The following is a 22,395-nucleotide window of genomic DNA, read 5'->3' on the forward strand; positions in this document are numbered from 1 at the left end:
ACTCCATACCCTGCCTGCTCCCTTTCATCTGGATTCCCACTAACGGGTGGTGTATAGAGACACATGTGGTGGTTTGAGTAAGAATGGCCCCAGAGGCCCACATATTTGAATTCTTAGTTATCAGGAAGTGGCGCTGTGTATCACGGGGGTGGGCTTTGAGGTTTTGAAAATCCACACTAGGCCCAGTGTTGTCTCTACCTACAGACCAGGATGTAACTTTCAGCCACTGCTCCAGCACCTGCCTGCATGCTACCACGCTCCCTGCCGTGATATTAATGGACCAAACCTCTGAAACTAAGCAAGCCCCCAGTTAAATGCTTCCTTTCATAAGAATTGCCTTGGTCATGGTGTTTTTTCACAGCACTAGAACAATGGCTAAGACACATAACAAAATGCCTTGCCTAGACCAGGCATGGAGAAGGGTTATCATGACTCTAGCATGAAGAACAAGGATGAATGTCGTTTTATAAAGAATGACCAAAGACTAGTCACTTTGATTTGCCAAGGCACAGCCTTGAGGAGGAGATGTGGCTAAGGGGTATGATGGAAGACATTTCTAGAGAAGAACAGGGATGGGTCTTCAGTTCTCCTAAAATCAAGGAAGGCAGCTTGACTGACTGCCTATCGGGTGAGTGGCTAGGGACAGGCTGTTCACATGCAGTGAGAATCACAGTAAAATCAGAATCTTTCCAGTTGCTGGTGATGCCACCCGATTTCTAGCCTGCCCAAGTTCAACAGTTTTCCCTGTGAACCCTAAGAATGTACCACATTTTAATTCCTGGTTACCCCCTTCGATTTATGCCTATCCAACGAATTTCACACTACAAAATGTATCTGTTATTGCACAAAGGGTGCACTGAGGTGGAGAGAAACACAGTCCAGCAAGAGTCAATCATCTGACAGTCAGTGTGAATAGCACTCTCAAAGCAGACCACCGTTGTCCTCAGGACTCCTAAGGGATTGCTCCCGGGATGCCGACAGACATTTAGATCCACGTATGCTCAAGTTCTCACGTGTCACCTTCACACATCTTGTCGCCCATTTGAAACCATCTATCCACTACTTACAATGCCTAAATGTCACATAAATGCTGTATTAGTTGTTACACCTAGGCAACCTGGGTAAGACAAAAAGGCCGTGCAGAAGTACAGAAGTAATCTTCGATCCGAATATTTTTATACATGGGTGGTTATATCTGCAAATGCCAAAGTCATGGGCAGATGGCCAACCATACCCCTTTCTTCAGCTATAGTCTGTTTTTGCTGATTATATCTCTACTGTGCTGATATGTGAAGGTCTTCTCTAAATAAATACGGATGAAAAACAAGGGCAACAGAACTGGAGGTCTAAAATCAAGGCTTGCATGGTGATAGGTTCACAACACACAGTTAAAACATGTTACACACTGGAAACAATGGATGCTAGACAGTCTCTCTGACTCGGAGTTTGAGTCTGTCCCTCAGTGTCCTAGGGATTAGTTTCTGGAATGGGGTTTTCTAGTGTAGGTAGAAGGTTCTCATGTGGGAAGTAATTTTCCTACAACCAGAGGAAGGGAATGCTCTTATTGTTGTGATAAGGCCTCACCTTGCTTGGTCCAGTATGCTACCATTAGCTAGTCTTGCTTTGTCCAATGCTACTTCTCCACAACTGATCATTTCTCACCAATCCTACAACATAATAACTTAGGATGAAACATCTCTTCAGGTCTTCGTGTCCTTGTGAAGCAAACCTATATGCTTTTCTCTTGTCAATCTGTGTTTTGTGTTAGGCGGGGTAGAGTCCCTCTCTCTACAGTGACATCGCAGGCTTCCTGTCATCTGCATCTGGACTCAGTTATACATTCTTTCAAAGCATGCTAAGTAATATATTTAAATACCCTCTAAATATTCCATTACTCTTTTGCAATACATTTTTTTTTATCTATTTGTACTTCATCTGCTATAGAACTCTCACCAGGTTTACATTAAGGAACGGGTGAATATTTTGTAATATTAATTTTGGGAAGCAAAATAAATGACAAAACATGTACTGTAGTTAATTACACAAAATTTAAATTTCTAATACAATACTTTGGATATCTAGTTCGTTTCTCAAACACCCTTTCCCCTGCTAATTTATTTGGCAGACAGCAGGGCAGGTGGCTAGATTTATAGTTTCGAAAACACACAAAATCTTGCACGATATAAATTACTTCTCACTCCATTCTTCTTGTGACTAATTAATTGTCTACACTGCACAGGGCCTGGCATCACCGGTGACTTGAGGAGCTGCAGCCATCAAAGGGCATGATGGATGGAGGGAAGCTCAGAACAGACAGAGGAGCATGCTCAGCTTCTCTTCTCGATGCATTCTGTTCATGTCCAGGTACACCACATTACACAAATGCCATAGTAGATATGTCCGTGTTTATACAAAGAACAGAACATTGTGCTGCAAATTCTTCTGATTCGATCTCCAGAAGCATGTGAGTGCCTCCCTGCCAGCCAGGCTGAGCCTGGGGTGGTGGTGGGGGGTGGGTGGGTGGGGTGGGTGGTGTCAGGGTGGGGGGTGGGTGGGGTAGAACTGGCTCTTGTGCAAGCTGCCTGAAGACAGGACCCAGCACTTCTGAGTCCAGAGGCGGCTGTCCGTGGAGCTGCATCCTTCCTGTTTGCTTCTTGCATCTGTTCATTAACAAGGGCTTCTTTTTCAAAAGAGAAGAGGAAGGAGACTTACTTGGTTATTTAGGCTTTCCTTTATTTAAAATGAAAAGTACTGTTCACAGAGGAAATACATATTTGCATATGCTCATAAAATATTTACATGGAAATATACAAAATACAGTCATTTATGATCCCTTAATTAGTCTTTGAGTGGAATAAGAACTTAATGGAAATAGAATTTGTTAATTCATTAGTGTTGGGCTATAACTCTGGCACCGTTTTTCAGTAATTAATAGGACCTGAAAAGAGCATTGTTTGGTTTTTATTGCATTTTTCCCTTTAACATTATTCTGTGTGATCTTAGTACATTTTAAGAAGTGAAAAGGATTAAGTTAAGACTCATTTTATTAAAATAATTTAGAGGATAGTAGCCAATGACCTTTACTCACATGTCATTTTATTAAAGTATTGCCTCAGGCCACACCATGAAACTACACTGCACCCCACTCCACTCCACTGTACCTCACTCTGTCGCACCCCACTCTGCTGCACCCACTCATCTACTCATGATGATCTCCTCACTCCTCATCATATCACTGGTTCATGGCCTCTGGATTCATGACTTGCTTGCTTAGTTTATCCTCCCGCACTGGAAGTGCCATGTTGTAGAGAATGTGTCTGCTCTGCTCCCTGCTGGAGTGCAGGCCCCATAACAGCGCTGAGCACTCAGCAAGCACTCGGGGAATGCTACTGAATGGATGGGTGCTTCTTGCGGAGTGTGGTTAGTATCCACACACAGGTAAAATCAGCCCATCAGCAAGAGCACAGCTTCAATATGATAAATGACTAGACTTTATATAAGTGAGTTCTGTTCATTGGCATAAATGACATTTGGTGAACGGTTAACAGCCCTGCATAACTCCAGTGCCCGAGGATCTGATGCACTCTTCAGGCCTCTGTGGGCACTGCATGCATGTGGTGCACAGACATACATGCAGACAATACACATAAAATAAAAATAAATACATTCAAAACCCTTTTTTTCTGAGCTAAACGTGGCATGCAGGCAGCTGTCTGCTGAATGACCTAAGCAGAAGGGAAGGTGGAAATAATGGTGTGTTTAAGAAAGGACCAGTGTGAGCAATAGTTATCAGGCAAGAGACAAGTTTGGAATCTACACACAAAGCGACTGTTGTTGTATACAAGATACAGTTATTTGAGAACACAGATAGTGCTGTGATACATTAATTACATGCAGAATTTCTTATTGCAAAGGTTTCTAAGTTTCAGGAGTATTCGTTACTTTCTCAGTGATGTGAACAAACACTCAGCAACAGTGACTTAAGGGCAGAAGTGTAGACTTGGGGACATATAATCTGTCACAGCAGGAAGGCATGGCAGCAGGCACCGAAGGAAAACAAGGCTGCTTGTTCACATCTCAATAGACTGGAAAGTACAGAAACGGCCATGCTGGTGACTCCTGGCCTTCTTCCCTTTCTCTTTTTTATTCAGCCATGGGTTGATGTTCTTTACACTCAAGGTGGGTCTTAGCAAAATGGGTGCTTCATCAATGTACTTACTGTTTCTCAGTCCTATCAACTGGACAGATAGGTCCCATAGAGATATACTCCACAGAGGGCATATTCATTCAGTTACAGAGCTTGTGGCCTCCATGAACTAACCTAAATTTTCATATTATTAACAGGTCAAGACATTGCTCAGAAGCTGAGTATCCTTTGCCTCTTCCTCCCCGTTCCTTCCCCTTCCCCAGTGGGGCCACAGTCATCAAGAGCCACATTTCTTCTTCATAAAATGGACCATCTGCTAAATTGCTGCTTGAGATTTGAAGCTAGTCTCAATTGTTAGTTTATTAAATGCAATAAGTTACAATAATGAATTGTTAAAATTATAACCCACATGGGCAGGAAAAGCTAGCAATTCCCAAATAGAATTATAAAAATCTTAAGTCTTATATTTTTTGACTTGTGGTTTTAATATCTGCAGTCTAGTCACTAGCACGTCTCATAATACATTTACAAAATAGAGAGAAAAATGAACACCAATGAGCAATCCCTTTGTGTATACATGAGCACTTTTTCATTACCCAAGTGACTCTTCAAAATGGCAGTTAATATATCTGAAGTAGTTCTTTTAGGGAAGGGAGATGTTTAAAAAGCTAAATTCTCCCCAATCTAATGTTATACTTTCTTTTTGAAAAAATGCTTCATGATGTTTTAAAGAAGTCATATAACTTTTTGTAAATGAGATGCTAAAAGATGTTTTCCAAAGGATGGATAAAGTTTATTGAGAAATTCACTATTTCTGGAAAAGAAATGAGAAAACAAAGGTCTCCTTCAGATAGTCCTGACCACCTTGATTTGCTGATAAAATCTTATAAAGTGAAAATTGAAATCCTAACTTCAGCACAAAATTAGGAATAAGATATATATATATATATATATATACACACACACACGAATATTGCATACATATGAAAACAACAGGTTGCAATTATCACATTCTTTGTGTCTTGTTCTTGTGATTTTTATCAAGAAAAAACTTGTCTTAATTTATACACATGTGCATAATCACACACATAGCCATACGATATGTATTATCTAACTGCCTTTAATAAAGCAATTCTGTGTGAAATAGAGCGTTTTATTTTATGATATTGACTTTATACCAGGGAAGCCCTACACTTGGCCTCACACTAGGAAAAAACTATATCTCAGCATAGTCCTCTTTCTGTAGCTCAGATAATATACTACCATATCTAAAAATATTAAAGAATTGATGAAAAGTTCTCTGGTTCATATGACTAAAATCTATCAATATCAGATGAGCAATTTAAAAATCATATACATCCCTTCTTCAAAGTAAGAAGGCAAGTTCCAAGACAGCAAATGAAGTAGCGATTCAAATCCAGAGTGGGTGCCACAGCATGAAGACAAAATAAAGAGGATGGGCCTCTTAAGCAGGAGCTGCAAATCAATGTGCCATAGAGACACACTGCAAAGCACACCTCAGAGAGACCCTCATCCCAAGTCTGAGAGATTCCAAAGAAAGGGCAAATTTAAATGTGCATCACAGTAGCTAAAATTTAATATGTAAATATGAAAGAAACTTAAAAGGAGCAGATTCAAACCATGTAACCCACCGATGACAGTAAGAAAAGCCATTATGTAAAAAGCAGATACGAAAATAAACACAGCTATGTTCTTTAAAGAAACAGGAATAAATTAAAGGAAGGATATTTGTCAGAACTAAACAGAAGAGAAAGTAAATAAAGGAGGAAGTAGAATATAGTGTTATAAAGAGATAAAGAGGAAGCTAGAACAGGGGGATTAAATGGGGGCATGACGGAAAGGGAGGAACAGCTAACTTAGTGTTAAGTTAGGCCATTTGAAAAGTCACCTAGAAACCCACTACTGCAGAAGCTTCCTAAAGTATGTACATATACGAAAGGAATTTAAATGGAGTCACCATATAATGGGGGAGATAATGTCCCAGTTAGAAATTTCATGCCACCAAGAAAAATCTCCAGTGCCAAGAATAGGTTACATCCTGTGAAGTTGCTGTCCAAAGGGGTCCCACAGACCTCCCCAGACATTACAGACTAGTGCCAAGACTATTGGTCTCCATAACCTAGCAGTAAGGTACTACTGCTGAAGATACACTTATTTATGTTACCGAGCATGAAGAAGTTCAGAAGCTTCTCCCCTACTGACTGGAGTTCACCGTTCTGGAAGGTGCCTTGCATGCTACCAGAGGAGGAAAATAACCATCAATATCACTCAGCTACAAATCCTGCAACCGCAGCAGTGACTCACCTGAAAGATATATTGGTGCAGCAGTGGAGCAAATGTTCTGGATTAACAAACCACCTTTGGACTGCATTTCAAGCTCAGTCCATGAGACAGTAACTATGCCTGACACTGCCAATATGGCCAAGAACCTGAGACTAGACAGGCCATGGGCCTATGGGAAAACTGAATACTATTATTCTGCTAAAGGAACATAGCAATAAAATGATATCTAATGAGATATTGCTGTATCCAAAGATCTATGCATCGTTCAACTGTAGCGCAGATTCTAATTGGTCTTAATAATAAAAACCCGGAGTCAGATATTAGGGTGAAAGCTGAAAGATCAGAAAAGCAGAGCAGCCAGCCACTAGAAAGACTTCTTACCTCTAGGAATCCTTACACTGAAAGGGCAGAGTTCCTATCTCCACCACACCTTATCACTTCTTCTCTCTGCCCAGCCATTTCACTTCCTGTTTCCTCCTCCTCCTCATGCTGGGATTAAAGGCATGAGATCCCAAGCACTGGGATTAAAGGTGTGTGCCACCACTGCCTAAACTCTTGTGGCTAGCTCTACACTCTGATCTCTGGGCAAGCTTTATTTGTTAGAGCACAAACAAAATCTCACCACATTCAACCTTCATCAGAGAAGTCACTTCTTGCAGTAGATGATATTTAACATAGAAATCCACAACTGGATAACATGCAGAGAATAAGAGACTTGGAAATGCTCAGCCCTAAATGGGATGACCTCATCAAATTCCTTCCTCCTAGGCTTGGGGATCTATGCAGAAGAGGAGGCAGAAAGATTCTAAGAGCCAGAGGTGGTGGAGGACACTAAGGGAACTGTCTTCTAGACTCACCAGGGCTGATGCACATGTAAACTCAGAGAGGCTTTGACAGCACAAACAAGACCTGAACAGTTTAAACCAGACAAAATCCCAGCTTTGAGAAGAGGAAGTAGATACAAGGTCCCACCTTTCCAAGAAGCTATTTGCAAATGATAGCTGCGGGGGAAGGGAAAATCTGTTTTCTCCACTGGAGACTCACTGGGTGTCACCCACACTCCAGGGAAAGCCCTTGTCCAGGAAGAGGACAAAACAGACTCCAGATTGTGTGTATATTTGTGTGTACCTTTTTTTTTTGTCTTATTAGGTGGGTAGGGAAGATCTGGAAGGAGTTGGGGGAAAGGAAAGAATGTGATCAAATTTATTACATATAAAAAATTTTAAATAAGAAAGTAAATAAATAAATTTGAAGAAGGGATTGAGAAAAGTAGGAGAGGGTAACTAAATTAAAGATATTCAGAGGGATGGAGGTTAGAGTAAGAATGTACTATTTGAATTTAACAGGGACTCAAGAAGCTTTCACAAAGCAGTCAAGCCTAGGTAAATACGTAAGCAATAGTAATCATTTCAAAATGCTGAGCTGAATGCTGTAATTAGTAATGCCTCATTGAAATTTGGGATTTCCCCAATATATGGATGCAGAGATATGTAGACTGCAAGTCATTTTAAATACAAAATTTACTAAACACATATAACAATAAAATGACTGCAGTACAAGAAAAGCAAAATGCCAAAATTATGTTCACCAAATCGATACAATTTGCCAAGTAGTAGAATTATTATAGTCTTTCAATTGGAAAAGTTAATCTATAGACAGCATTTGGGCTATGTCCTTAAAGCAACATTTTCAATGAACACAGGACGAAGAATGTGTCAGCTATGCCTAAAAAAGTCAGTCTACGACTTGATATGACATGAACTCTTTGGCATTTTAGTTTCTTTCCATATGACATTCTCCTTAGCATCAATGTCCAGGTCACCTAGGTTACAGGGCGCTGTGTTACGTCATATCCATTGTAAAACTCAGATCCTCTTAGGTCATTATTGGCTAAGTGCTAATGAGGTCACATAACTTCTCTGTAACAGGATACATTCCAATAATACACAAAGTAAATTGGAGTTGGTGGCTTTAGTAACACCCAATGAGGGTCTTTGACATGGTATCACTCCACATAACACAAAATGATCTGTGAAAAATCCCACAATATTTTTTTTGTGGAAAAATTCAACATGCAATTGAAATGTAGAAAACACAGTTGAGAGGAAAGGAATTTCTACAGATCGCAAGGCCCAAAGAACCGGCTCAAAAACCACACAGTTTACAGGCAACTTGTAATTTTGAAGTTTGAAACACTCATTCAAAAGTAGGCAGATGGCTTCTTCATTGATCTCATATCTCCTGCTTCTGTTTTTCTGTTAGAAGCATAAGATCTGGCATAAAACCGGGGGCTGGAGGGGGTAAGGGGTGGCTGTCACCAACCGGTTACGGTGCATTAGTGTTCTCAAGATGAAGTACTACCTTGCTTCCAACTCAACCCCATTGACATCACCATTCTTAGACCCACTTAGCCAACTCTTACCCAGAACACAGAGTAGGGACAGGATTCCTGGTAGCAGATGGCATTTTTGTCCTAAAAACAGTGTGTCTCATGAGCAAAATGCTATGGGTAAGAACAGATGAGGACAAAGCTTAGGAATTGCACTTTATGGACTGCAGGCAACTGTGCACCCCCCTCTAGTGTAGTGTCCAGATTTAGAGAAGATCCTGTCAGGCCAGCAGAGCAGGACCAGATGACATGGTCACACCAGAGTTAGCTGCTTTGCAGTTTGCTTGAGACCACTAAAATTTAGTTTCGGGGCAGTATTAGTAGATCAATATTAAGGAAAATATGAAAGCATAAGAAAACTCTTGCAGGGCTGGAGAGATGGCTCAGTGGTTAAGAGCACTGGCTGCTCTTCCAGAGGTCCTGAGCTCAATTCCAGTACCCACATGGTGGCTCACAACCATCTGTAATGAGATCTGGTGCCCTCTTTTGGCATGCAGGCATACATGCAAGCAGAACACGGTATACATAATAAATAAATCTTAAAAAGAAAACAAAAAACCAAAAAACTCTTGCAGAAGTTTAAAGAGTGGACGAAGAGAAGAAAATATAAAAGAGACGACAGCGGAGATGGGACAGGATAGAACGGTGTAGTCCACACACACATTTGTTCTAAGAATGAAGTAGAAAACGTGAGACCAAAATAACAACCCGTGATCTTACCAAAGAGGAAAGATTTCAAATAGACAGTAAATTTGCAGTATTAATGCAGGAACCAAAGATGTTAACAAGTTTTAATTATCAAAAACAGTGTGATTACTCACTCGGGTTGCCAAGCGATACAACACACAAAGGAAACAAGTATGTTTTCATGAATGGACTGAGAATCGGACTGCTTTCACTCTCTAACATTTATATGTAAGGATACAGTGATGTTACATTGCGCAGAGACACGGAGGGAAGCCATTATCATTTAAGGAAGTAATCATGTTTTATGCCTATGGAATCTGAAAAATTACACATTAAAAACATGAGAAGACTTGCACATATTAAGTAATAGTATTTTTTTTTAACGAAACTGCTTAAAGATAGACATGAACAGAGAGGGATGTATCTAAGCAAGAACCTAAGACTGGGAATTTGTAGCTTAGAAATTGTGGATTTTCATTTAGTCAGCCTGTAACCTAATTTTGGAAATTGTAGAGTGTTATTCATTGGAAAGGAGATGTCTTACATGAGCGGTTGAAGATTAATGTTTAATGATTTTGGATAGTTGTATATTTTTTCTAACAGCAAAAAATGTGCTTCATCTGTAATGAACTTTGAAAACATCCTAAGCACACATGCGTACACAGAGGGGGGGGGGAGAGAGAGAGGGAAATATTCTCACATGGTTAGGCATCACACCATGACAATTACTATGGGGAGAGCCATGCATGGTGCTAATATAGTACAGATACACATGGAAACATGTTGGCACATATATTTTCTAAGGGCATTACAATGAAATTATGTACTAAAGATGATTGTCAGCCTCACCCAGAGCCACAGTTCTATAATTCCACTACAGGGATGACAAGGCAGAGGGACCCTGAATCCTAGGCGGGCCTGGAACACATGACAAAAACTTGTCTCAAAATTTAAAAAAAATCAGAAACTAAGTTTGAATACCATTAATTTATTTAAGTGATATCCTTATAAACAAATTCACATCTAAAATACTGTAGCAATTTCATATACAACATATGTAAATAGTGTTATATTTAATTTGACATGTTTTAGAGACTATAATAAATATGACAGTTCTATTTTTAAAATGTATTAATTTGTCCTTTCCTTGTTAAATTGTATAAAACTGTTAAAATCCCTAGAATGGTATGCCTCTATCATTATAGTCTCTTAAAGTGGCCTTTTAGTGCTCCTTAAAATTTTCACATGAGACTTTCTCTCATGGAAGTAGAATAAAACTAGCTGAAGGAAAAAGACCCAGCAGAACATTTTTATTTCTGGATGCATTTTATTTTCTGTCCACATTTTGACACTTCCCATTTTTTCTTCCCAAATTAGAAGTCTGAAGAACTAAGTATAAACAAATTTTATGCACTAAAAAGCAAGGACAAATATTGTCTATACTGTGATTTCAGTGATGTAAAAGGTAAGGTGAGTTTGAAACGCTTCCAGGAATGTTAGCAGCTGTATTCAGTAAGAGGAGCCATGATGAGTCATTCATTTCTTCCATTCTTCAGTGTTTTCATATGTTATAAGATAAAAATGTATACATTTCACACTAAGAGTGAAATTTTATAATTAGTAATAACAATTCCCATGTATATTTTAGGAATCTGAGTCTAATGAGTAGTCTCCCAACACTGATTTTTCATACTAAACTAACAGGGTCAGGGTAGTGTTTTTGATAAAGGTACAAAATATTTTCCTAAAATTATTGCTTCAAAATGAATTAAAATTAGCATAATTATTTATTAACATTGGATTTAGATTTTGCCTGAAAGAAAAGGAGAAACAATACAAATACCAGTACTAAAAGCCCACTCTAGAGTCTCTAGAGTTATGGACCACTCTAATAAAAACGTGAAACAGTGGCATACTTTCTCCTGATCAAACTGTCAATCTGATTCCATTCGGAATGTGTAGGACAGCTTCGAATCTGAATAATGCTTCAGTGAAGGGTGAGGATGAGTGATGAGTAGGAACACAGACAGGGAGCTATTCCTGAAATTACAGATTGGCATAGAACCAGAGAATCACCTTCCAGGAAGACACAGAAAATTTATCAAAGATCTCTCTGTCTCCATACAGAATTTTCTGATGGGTGACAGCACACACTTTCAGTTGAAAGATTCAAGCGCCCCTACTCCAAAGTGGCAAGGGTCAACTCTCGGAGGGTGGTAGCAATCTCATTTCTTCCTGGGATATTAAGTGACAACACATTATCATGGCAACAAGACCTTCCAAGCCATCAACCAAGGCCTCTCCTAGTTCTCGGCAGTGGTGCCAAGCTGGAGAAGCAGGGATGATTTGTTTTCTTCTGGCTGTCTCTCTACAAAGATCTGCAGCTCACAACACTGCGTGTTTCCCCCGGGGCCCAGGGGAATGTGAACTGTCCTCAGCCAATGCCCAACAAATCACTGTCACTGAGCGGCGCTCGGCCTTTCCTTTCAATCTCCAGGCTTTCCAGAGTTATAAATCAGTTGACTTTCTAGCTCGATGAGATGGCATATGCCCTAGTTTGAGGAACAGATGGAGGCTTGGGGGAAAATTGTTTCTGCAGGCTTGCTACAAGCAGCTCTCCTCCATAAAAGTGAACCATTCACACTAATTTCTAACATAAATTATGTTGGCAGCAGGGAGCACTGGCCCATTCAGCAGAAAACCTTTCACCTACCTTCAGAGGTCACCAGCCCATCCCAATAACACCCAGCCGTGTTATTTCTGATACACAGCTGTATTTCTAAGCTGTGCACATTGAAGGAAGAGTGATTTACATCAAATACAAGAATGGGAGTGTGATTTTGGGGAAAAAAGTCTGAGCACAGCACTGTACAAACGCAGTACTGTAAAATAACAGTCAGAGGTTTATATTTCAGGGTTTCTGGAATGACTCTGGCTATTGATTAATCATAGGAATTAACAACAGAAATGTGGTATCTCTCTCCTGCAAAAATGAGGTGTGTCGTCACTTGTCTTGGGAAATTTGCCTACAAATTCTACTAAGTTCTGCTACCTTGAGCTTTTGGATTTCTCAGAAGCAACAGAAGCCTGGGACAGCTCCTTGAGAACATTCATCCTTCTTCATGTAAAGCCAATTATTCAACTCAAAGAAATTTGCCTACATGATTTCAGAAATCAATATCAGCTTTACCTTAAGGGCAACAAGCAGAACATTAATTTTTTGAATCCTTAAAAAATTGAAACATTTAAGAAACTGAAGGCACCAAAGGACTAAATCATAAATCAAGATTGCAGAAATGAGTGACTATCCCAATGGCAAATATATGAGGTGGCATCACATTACAATGGGACTTACTTTAAAATGAAGTAATATTTTTGGATAATGAGATATCATGGTTTGGGGTTAATTTTAATTGTAAGAAAATCAGTGCACATTTTAATAATATTATATTAAGTAACTTTTTCCTGCTAGGAAATTAGCAGTTATGTCCATGAAAACAGTCACACTGATGGGGTTTGTATTATCCATGAACACCAATGCTGCTGAGAACGAAGGAGGATTAGGAAAAAAAGAAGAAACACCAGTGGGGGAACCTGAATGGGGCTGTCACTCAACAGAGTAAGAGGTGTACAAGCCACATCCCCACAATTTAAAGACCAATTGAATGATCTTCATTTTTGTGCACAGCATGTCTTGATTTAGATGTTCAAGTCAGACATTTGTTTTCAGTCATTTAGAAAGAGAAATGAGTTGTTGCTGTCATTTCAAAGTGAGATTTAAAAAAACAGTAACCACCGGGAAGGCATTGGTGCATAATCTAAGGAGGATGCTCGTGGTAAAAGTTCACCACTCCTATAACTACCAGTATATTTCTGAACCACAAAATACTCCAGTCAAACTTGCTGCTGCTAATCTTCCTGCTTCTCTTCCTGAGGCCATGGCCTTCTGGAAAATTCCTATATAATATTTGCTGTGCAAAATACTTCACAAAATATAATGAATAAGTATAAAACAAAACTTCTTTGATCTCCCATAATTAAAAAGGATGACATTATTGTCCTTCAGACCAGGAAAATGAGTCCCAGAGAATTAGAGGCAGAGAGAGGTTTGCATTAGTGACTAGAGAAGTAAAACGTGTAAGCACTCAGCTCTGGGGAGCTTGAGTTTCATTCACAGAACACAGTCACCTGCGCGGTGTCAGAGCCTGTTCAACGAAGCAGAGGAGGATGAGCAGCCAGAACCAGGAGCCAGACCTCAGCCCCAGGAGCACTCAGCACATGCTTCTCACTGAGCTTCTTAAAGATTCTGCCTCGGGTCCTAATCCTGGATCCCTGTTTCATCTTCTCACTTATGCTAACCTCACATAACTTAGGGTGTATATATATATATATATGTGTGTGTGTGTGTGTGTGTGTGTGTGTGTACGTATGTGTATGTGTGTGTATATATATGTGTATGTGTGTGTGTTGCATTATATATATAATATATGGTAAAATAAAGTAAATTTTAAATCAGGTGGGGTATACATATTATTTAGATAAACACTCATTGATTAAAAAGTATTAATAATACTCCTTTGATTTGATTAATATTAAGATAATATTTTTTATAGAGAAAAAGGTCTCAAGAGCAAAATTTAATCAGTAGGTAGCCATATAATTAACACACTCACCTTGAGGAATGAATCCTTTCATGGCAAGATTTTGATATCGCCAAGTAGAGGATATGAAGATCCATTCTAACTTGTACTTGCTTGTATCTGGTCTACTGAATATAAATGACTACTGAAAACTATTTACACATTAAATAAAGTGGGAGGAGCAGGCATACAAATGCCACTGTCAGCTTGCTTCTCTGGACAAGAACCTCCTTGATACTGTCACCTGGGAAACTCGAAGGTGCTAAAAGTGGGACCCTGAGGCAAAACACAAGTCTGTGTTGGTGTCTCTCCTTCTGTGGCCATGTGAAAGGTTTGTGATTTTGCTGCATTATATAATTTGCACATAAGGCTACAGGATGTCTATTTCTTAGTCAAATCCATATAATATATGAGGCATCCTTAAGTTGATACATTTAGAAATTTAGTACAGAACAAACTTCATAGTGCATGTCATACATTCTCACATAGCAAAGTGTCACGTACTGACAGAGGTGAACTGAATTCACAACTACTTTATCAAAGTGCCTATAAAATGAGAGGATTTAGAGATGCTTCGGAATATCTGTAGCTCTTTTCATCTTTAAAATGAGTGGTTAGAGCTAATGTGCTTATAATATTTTTCCCAACTCTTTCACCCAAGGTCTCTATTGAAGTGATCGCTTTTTAAAGAATTAATGTTCAGATACTAAACAAAACAGTAGTTTGGAATCCAAAGATGTAAAGTAATGAATTTCATAGAGCCCTTTAAGATTAATAATATTTCTATTGGCTACTGAGTATACAAGAAATGAATTTTATTTCAAGTTTATTCAGGTGACCTCCATATGACCTCAGATTTCAGTCAGCTTTGGAAAAGCTCTTGGAGAGAACATGGATTCTAGAAAGTGAAACCTGTAAGGAGGAGGAAGGAGAGAAAAGGGAGTGGGAAGGGAGAGGAAGGGGAGGAAAAAGAAGACGCCGCCGCAGAGAAGAGCAAGTTGAGGGAAAACGGTCGGGGGCACACCGGGTCTCACACTAGTTGATGGAAGATGGAAGGCCCCTTGAGGCAGAAGTTGAGGGGACAATGCCCAGAGAGCTATGCTAACTTCCCTATAATTCCTTCTACAACCCAGGCTTCAGTATCTAGTCTAACCCCTCTCCACCACAGGCTGCCTTCTCCATGTGTTCAGGGCTTCACTCCTCCTTGGCAGCGTAGGTGGAGGGGGCACGTTGTGCATTTTGAAGCTTCTCCAACAGTTCTTCTGTCTCCAGAACGTCCACATGGGACCTTCAGGTAGAGCCCCACCTACCCCACCCCAAGCACTGTCCTGTGATTCATATTATATTAGTACAAGAAACTGAAGAATGAAAATCACCATGAGAAAACTCAAATACAAGTTTTAAATTTCTATCGTCCATGCTAGTATCTGAACTGTACCTTATCTAGACCACCTGGCTCTTTTCTGTGCTCACAATGTTTATGTTGAAGATATCAGCCACGAAATAAAGAGCCCATTTCCTCACTAACAGTATCAAGAGAAACAAAGAAAAAGCTACCACCGTGCTTCTGCATGGCTCTAATAACTGGTAACAAGAGTTGCCTAGACATGTTTAAAAAATGCATAGTCACATATTTAAAAGGATTCCAGAGCTTGGTTGGGAAGCTTCATATTCTAGACCAGAGCTAGTCATCTTTCAGAGGTAATGAACTGGCAATGGGCAAGAATATAGAAATGTCTGCTATATATATTTCCTAAAGCTTCTCTCATGTTTATTAAGATAGTTACACACACACACACACACACACACACACACACACACACACACACACAAACACACAGATATATCCTGCCTTTTCATTCTCAATAATAATTCAATGTAGCTATCATTTTTCCGAGGAACAGATCCAGCCTTTACGTCTCATAGCCAGGTTTTAATCTAGAGTTCTTCAGCTGAATGTGTTAACCATGCGCTGACTTAAATAAAAATTAATTAAAATGAAATAAAATTAAAAATTCAGTTTCTCAGTCTCAGTAGGTGTATTTACGAAGCTTAATGGCCACATACGGCCAGCTGTGCCTCAGTAGAGTGCAAATGTGCCATGCTCCCACAGTCACAGATAGTTGTGCTGGACGCTGACCTTTAGACATTCTGTAAAGAACGGACTCAGGTGGACAGCCAAAGGTGTCAGCCTGCTGTATTGTTTCGGCATGTGGGGCAGATGAGCATCTCCATGTCCACTAAACCCTTCCATCAGGTCAAGATGGGGACCGGGAAGTGGTACTTGCCCAGCTCCAGTTTCCAGCCTCTGACTGCATTAGTTTAGGAGGGGACTCCACAGCTGCCTTTGCCTTTTCAAGGCTGGTTCAGCTAATCTTGAACAAGGAAAAGGTGATTTGATGACTTGGGCGGACATCCCTGTACCCTGACAGAGTGGAACTGCCAGGCTGAATGAGGGAACAGGCTTAGCACAGCTTATTGGCAGTGAGTGCTAAGTATTTCAAGCCACAGGGCTTTTGGAATTTTTATGACTTAATTGGACACACTCTCGGGGCACTCAGAAATGCCCATGGAGCCCCCAACTGTCTCAAGGAGTATTGAGAAAGGCCTATTACTTCTTGGGGAAATTTTATCCCTGGACAGTCTGCAGTGAGGAAGGTACTGTGGGTTAAGAATAGGCGTTTGCACCATGGGGACCTGTTTTCTGTCCATAAATAGAAAAATGGGGTTTTTGTTCTTTTCCTTCAGTACCAAAGGCCCCATCCTTAGGGAGGATACTCTGAGTACCTCCCCTGCTCCTAATTAGCACCAGCTTGTGCCCACAGGAAACACATCAAGGAATAATATGAACACAATGAGAGTATCCACAAGCTTAACACCACCATGTCTGTTCTGATGTCACAGCCATGCTGTAATACAGCAGTAAAGTCCTGAAAGACAGACCTCCACGGATTCTGGGGTGAGACTCTTCTCAAACTTACATAATACACAGCCGGGGCCAGTAAAAAAAATCATTTCTCTCTTGTCATTGCCTTTTGGCTTACTCAATCAGTCCTATAATCAATAGTCGTCCCAACAAATTAATTCCCAGAAAGAAAGGCTGTACTTACCACTATTGAATGTCAGATTCGCAAACACGAAGTAAAAGCATTTACCTCCTTATTAGTTATTTCTTAATTTATTTTCAAGGTAATTTTTCTAACCTCAATACCTCTAGAGTTACATGATTGGATGAGATCAAAATAAATCTATATTACGACAAATTTCCATGAATGTAATTTATGTGGTAGGTTGCAATTATTTAAAATATCCTAAATCATTTACTTATAAATTATTAGAAAATCCTAACAGCATTAGTTAAGATTTTGAGAAACTTCCTGTTTCTTTATAAGAACCAGATCACAGATAATCAAACACAAAATCCATGTGCTGAATCATATATAAATGGGCCCAAACCCATGGTGTATGTTGGGAATGCAGATCGAGGCTGAGGTAACATACCCAGAGTAGGTGTGCTTGTTAAACATCTTTCTTCACAGCCCCTACAAGTTCACAGAGCACATACCCTCCCTATTCAATTGGTGAAGGATCAAGGGGAAATAAAGCTCCTCACCCTCCCTCACTACAAGTTTACAGCAAAGCTTAGTAATAAAGACAACGCCATGTTTTCGTTTTTATCATTGCTAACACATCTAAGTTCAGATGACTGCTCAAAACCTAGAGGTGCTTGCTAATGATAGAAAAAATGATTTTAAAGACACACTAGATAAAATGCATACAAGTTCTCTCCACCTTGCTGTTTGGGAGGGGAAAGGGTAAGTTTAATTCACCTTCACCAGCTATTTGCCTGATAAATTCTTTAATTCAACAGTTTTGGGTTTTCGTGTTAATTTATCAGTTCATAATTATAGACAGCTCTCACATTCCCCTCCAGACAAAGACACCGACACTGACTTCTTCAGCTCCTCGTCAGCTGCTTCCCATAATTGAGGATGTTTGGTGCGAACCCTTTGTCTTCCTTAACCTGGTGTGGTACTCCGGCTCCTGCCCCAGCTTTGCTGGCTGAGGCAGCGGAGCCCTTATTATTCAGCTGATAAATATCCCCCAAAGCAGAGTCGTTCATAACAGAAATAATTAAATAGCAGAATTGGTTAGAGATAGCATCCATTCCTCAATTAAATGTAAAAGCCTTCTCCGTTAGACTGACTTGTTTTCACCAGTCACATCGGCAAACCTTTGGAAAAGAGGCACGGCCACATTAAGATGGCGTCGTTAGGCAATACATTTATGTTGAAGCCAATTAACCTTTTGTCGGGAAAGTGTCCGTGCTGTAATGGCTTGGCTGGCCGAGGTCAGCCACTAACAGGCAAGGATGACAGCCCTGTCCCAGCCGATGGTAGCGCGGAGCCGGGAGAGAGGAGCCACCTTCTTGTGTATTCCACTCTGCATTCCCGGGGAGCGCACAGCCCTGACCTATCCATTTAGGTAATTAAAGCTTCCATTTGGAAGTGTCCTGCAGGAAGGTGAAATCTGGGGGAGATAAATGGCTGTTGCTCTCTGCATCCAGCCGCCAGGTCCATCATTTGATGGACTGCTGGAAACAGGCCGGGTTGCCAGACTCTCATAAAAATAGAGATGAATTGGGCTGCAGACAATTCTCTAAGGCGAAGCAACTCTGTCATTTTCTTCTTTGAGGGCTATAATTTAATTGTTAGTCAAGGTGGACGGCTGACACAGGGGCCCTAAGAGCTCGCCCACCACCGCTCCTTTGCTGAGAAATTACTCCCGTTTATTTACTTAGCAGCCAAGTTTGTTTGGCATTGGGGTGTCACTCCCGCAAGCGCAGCTGGCTGTCACAGCTGTGCCCAGACTTACCTTCCAGGCAATTTTGTTTCCTTTTGAGTCATGCTCAAGGGCGATTGGGAAGTCTCCACGCTCATAAAATTTTCGGAATGCGGTGGGCTTGGTTGGCCTTTCTTTAAATGCCCCTGCAGCTGGAGGGCCCCGCACCTTGAAGAGGGGAAAAAAATACTCTTTAGCTTTTAAAACAGGCTTAAAAACAACAAAACAAAACAAACAAACAAAAAAAACCCAAAAAAACTTTGCAGGAAATATGCTTGAAATAAAGTCCAAACTGCTTAACCAGGGACAACAGAAATCTCCCTGTTAACACAAACATATTCAGGGGCTAGTTTGTTTCAAGCTACTTGAGAAAACATGGCTATAAAAGGCCACTTTAAATGTCATTGTGTGAGGAAGGGAAACCAGACTTTAAGGAACATTCAACAGAGTTAGAGTGTTAAAAATGGTTACATCTATAATAATTGTGACACTCATGTCTGATATATGTTGTTGGAGGATCATGAAACAACACATTTAAAACATTTCCTTTGAAGTCTCTGTCTCTGTTTCTGTCTCTGTCTCTCTCTCTATGTAAAATGATGGCCTATGTTATTATAAATATTAACAACAAAACTATAGACTATGATATAAAATGAACAGTGCATTAGGGAGTTTATAAAGAAGAAAGGTGACCTACTATATATATGGTATATATATTTATATATACGGTATATATATATTACTAAATGCATCATATGTATATGTATATATGTATATGTGTATATATATATATATCATTTAGTAATCTCAGTTCACAAGGAAACAATATTAGAATAAATTGTATGAGAAAGTCTCTCTTCTCAAACTGCAGTCTTCATTAAAAAGGAAATGCTTTCTGTAGAATTATTCACGCTGAGTGTTATCTTTTAAAGCTTTATTATCTATATCTGAACTAACCCACTAAGTTATAAAACTGAATGTTAAATAACCTATTTATAAAACTGCAGTCTACTGAACTGTTACAGTATAGACAGACAAAACATGTTTGTCCTTCTTACTAGCTATAAAAAAAGGTTAACTACCAGTCCTTTCATATACTAGTTTAAGAGAATCATGATTTTTCCCTAACAATAAGGACAAATTGACAAATAATTTAGCTTTATTTTTTGTCATATTAATTTATAATGTTTCTGTTAAAACTTCAATTTTAAGACATATATTAACATCTGCAATAATGTCATAAAGTACATACAAAATGTAGGATGAATACATTGTCTCTAGTCCATATATGAAAGGCAGCATTTTGAATTGTGGGATATTAAGAAATAGGAATGTAACAGGATGCTGAAATGGAAGACACACACTTGTTAGAGTTTAGGAGGCAGTCTTACAGAGCGCTGACTCCCCATATGAGGTTTCTGAGCTATGAGCTGGCTATGGAAGACATTGTTTATCTTGTTGATGTCACCAGAGCTACATAGCTGAGATCCCTGAGCTGAGATGCACTTTAGTACCTCACCAAGTATTACATTTATGAATTGACTGAGGACTAAATTTTTTTTTTTTGGCTAAAATTACTTAAAAAAAAGATTATCATGTACCAACATGACACCATTTTAACATCATCAGAAAAAGTGATAGACTAAAATCTAAAAAGAGAAAACTTGGCCAAAGTAAGGTGTCATGAAAGCACAAACACATTTATTGAGAGTGACAGTGCTGTGGTGCCCGGGAATTGATAGAGTGTATGGATGGATGTGTATATTGTTATTAGTGTCTTTAGATGAGTGGGCAGCATATATCTCCTTTACTTGATTTTATTTCTCTTCTTTGACTTTTTCTGAAGATAATTGTAGATCCCCATGCACTTGGAGGAAATGTTACATAAACCCCATGTGATCTTTATTCAGTTTCCCTGCAGTGATATAGACTGAGAAGCTATGAGACCATATCACAATTAGGCTCCTGACAACGGTCTAGATGATCACAGGATCCCCTTTTCCTTAGATAGCCAGACCCTTCTGCATCAGTCCCAGTCCCAATTTGTTATCTCTTGGCAGCAACTTATCTTCTTATTTCCTGAATTTGGTTATTCCAAGAATCATACAGTGCAAAACCCCTTGGGACTGACTCCCCACCCAGACAAAAGGATATGTAATAACATCCATAATTTCTGGAGATTCGCATACATGTTTTTCAAAATGCTTCAATACTTTCTAATATTAGAGAGTATTCTGTGCCATGGATACATTACAGTTTGTTAAATATTTATTCACCATTAAACATATCTGGGCCATCTCCTTTTTGGGGCTAGCATAACTAAAGCTATGCAGTTTTGTAAGTGGTCATTACCAAGTAGAGAGTTTCCCTACCCTCCTCCCACTTTCTTTCTCCCAAGGTTTTTAAATTATGGATGAATGCCATGTGGTTTTTTCCCAAATGTGGAAATTTTTCCAACATCAATTAATATGCTTGTATGATTTTTCTTTTGTCATCTTTGATAACAGAGGTTTGAGATCTGGGAAATATAAATCCTATTTCCTCAAGTTACCCAGCTATTCAAATCATGTTGCCTATTGGGTGAATTATGGTGGCTCATATTTTTGAGGGATTTGCCCATTTCACCTAGATTATCAAAATGATCTGATAGCATGTTTCTCATGTTTGAAGGATATGTAATAACATCCATAATTCATTTCTGATACTTGGCAATTTGTGTGTCTTTCGTTGTCAGTATATAGATGTTTACTGTCTCTCTATAGAGACTCATTCTTTGCCTCCGTGTTTACTTTATAGTGTGTGTTTTCACTTTCATTTGTGTTTATTTCCGCTTTTCCTACTTGATTTGCAATTATCTTTCTTTCTTTTAATGAGAGCTTAGATGATTTATTGGAGATTTCCCCTCTTTTTCAATGTCGGCCTGCACTGCTGGAGCTTTCTCAGCACTCGGAGTGAGAGCGTACAAGTCTGTTAGACAGCACATCATTTTCACATAGTCTAATGATTTCAAAACTTCCCTGGATTCCTGTGTGTTATCTAGATGTATTTGGATGACTTCAGGTTTTTAAGTTCAACAACAACTTATGACCCAGAACATGAGTTAATATGTAGCCATTCATAATACATATGTATTCTCTGTTACTATTTAGGGTGTTCTAGATATTTTGATTAGGGCCTGTCCTAATTAGACTTCTATTGCTGTGATAAACACCATGACCCAAATCAAGTTTGGCACAAAAGGCTTTATGTCAGCTTACAGTTGGAGGCAGGAGCTGGAGCAGAAGGCATAGAGGAGTGCTGCTTGCTGCTTTTATTTCCATGGCTTGCTCAGTCTGCTTTCTTATACAACCCAGGACCACTTGCCCAGGGCGGCATTGCCTACAGTG

The 22,395-nt window shown here is 39.5% G+C and overlaps 1 protein-coding gene across 2 annotated transcripts in view; it reads right to left on the reverse strand.

The window, feature by feature from the left end:
* Positions 1-22,395, reverse strand: part of Pacrg (parkin coregulated) — a 458,018-nt gene that overhangs the window by 364,524 nt on the left and 71,099 nt on the right. For both annotated transcript variants that reach the window (XM_052750836.1, XM_052750837.1), the window contains exon 2: positions 19,043-19,177. In XM_052750836.1, coding sequence (XP_052606796.1) covers positions 19,043-19,177 — 135 coding nt within the window. The remainder of the gene's footprint in view (positions 1-19,042; positions 19,178-22,395) is intronic.

The sequence above is a fragment of the Peromyscus californicus genome, unplaced genomic scaffold (genome assembly GCF_007827085.1).
Source record: "Peromyscus californicus insignis strain IS unplaced genomic scaffold, ASM782708v3 Scaffold_22__1_contigs__length_63687245, whole genome shotgun sequence".
Classification (NCBI taxonomy): domain Eukaryota; kingdom Metazoa; phylum Chordata; class Mammalia; order Rodentia; family Cricetidae; genus Peromyscus; species Peromyscus californicus.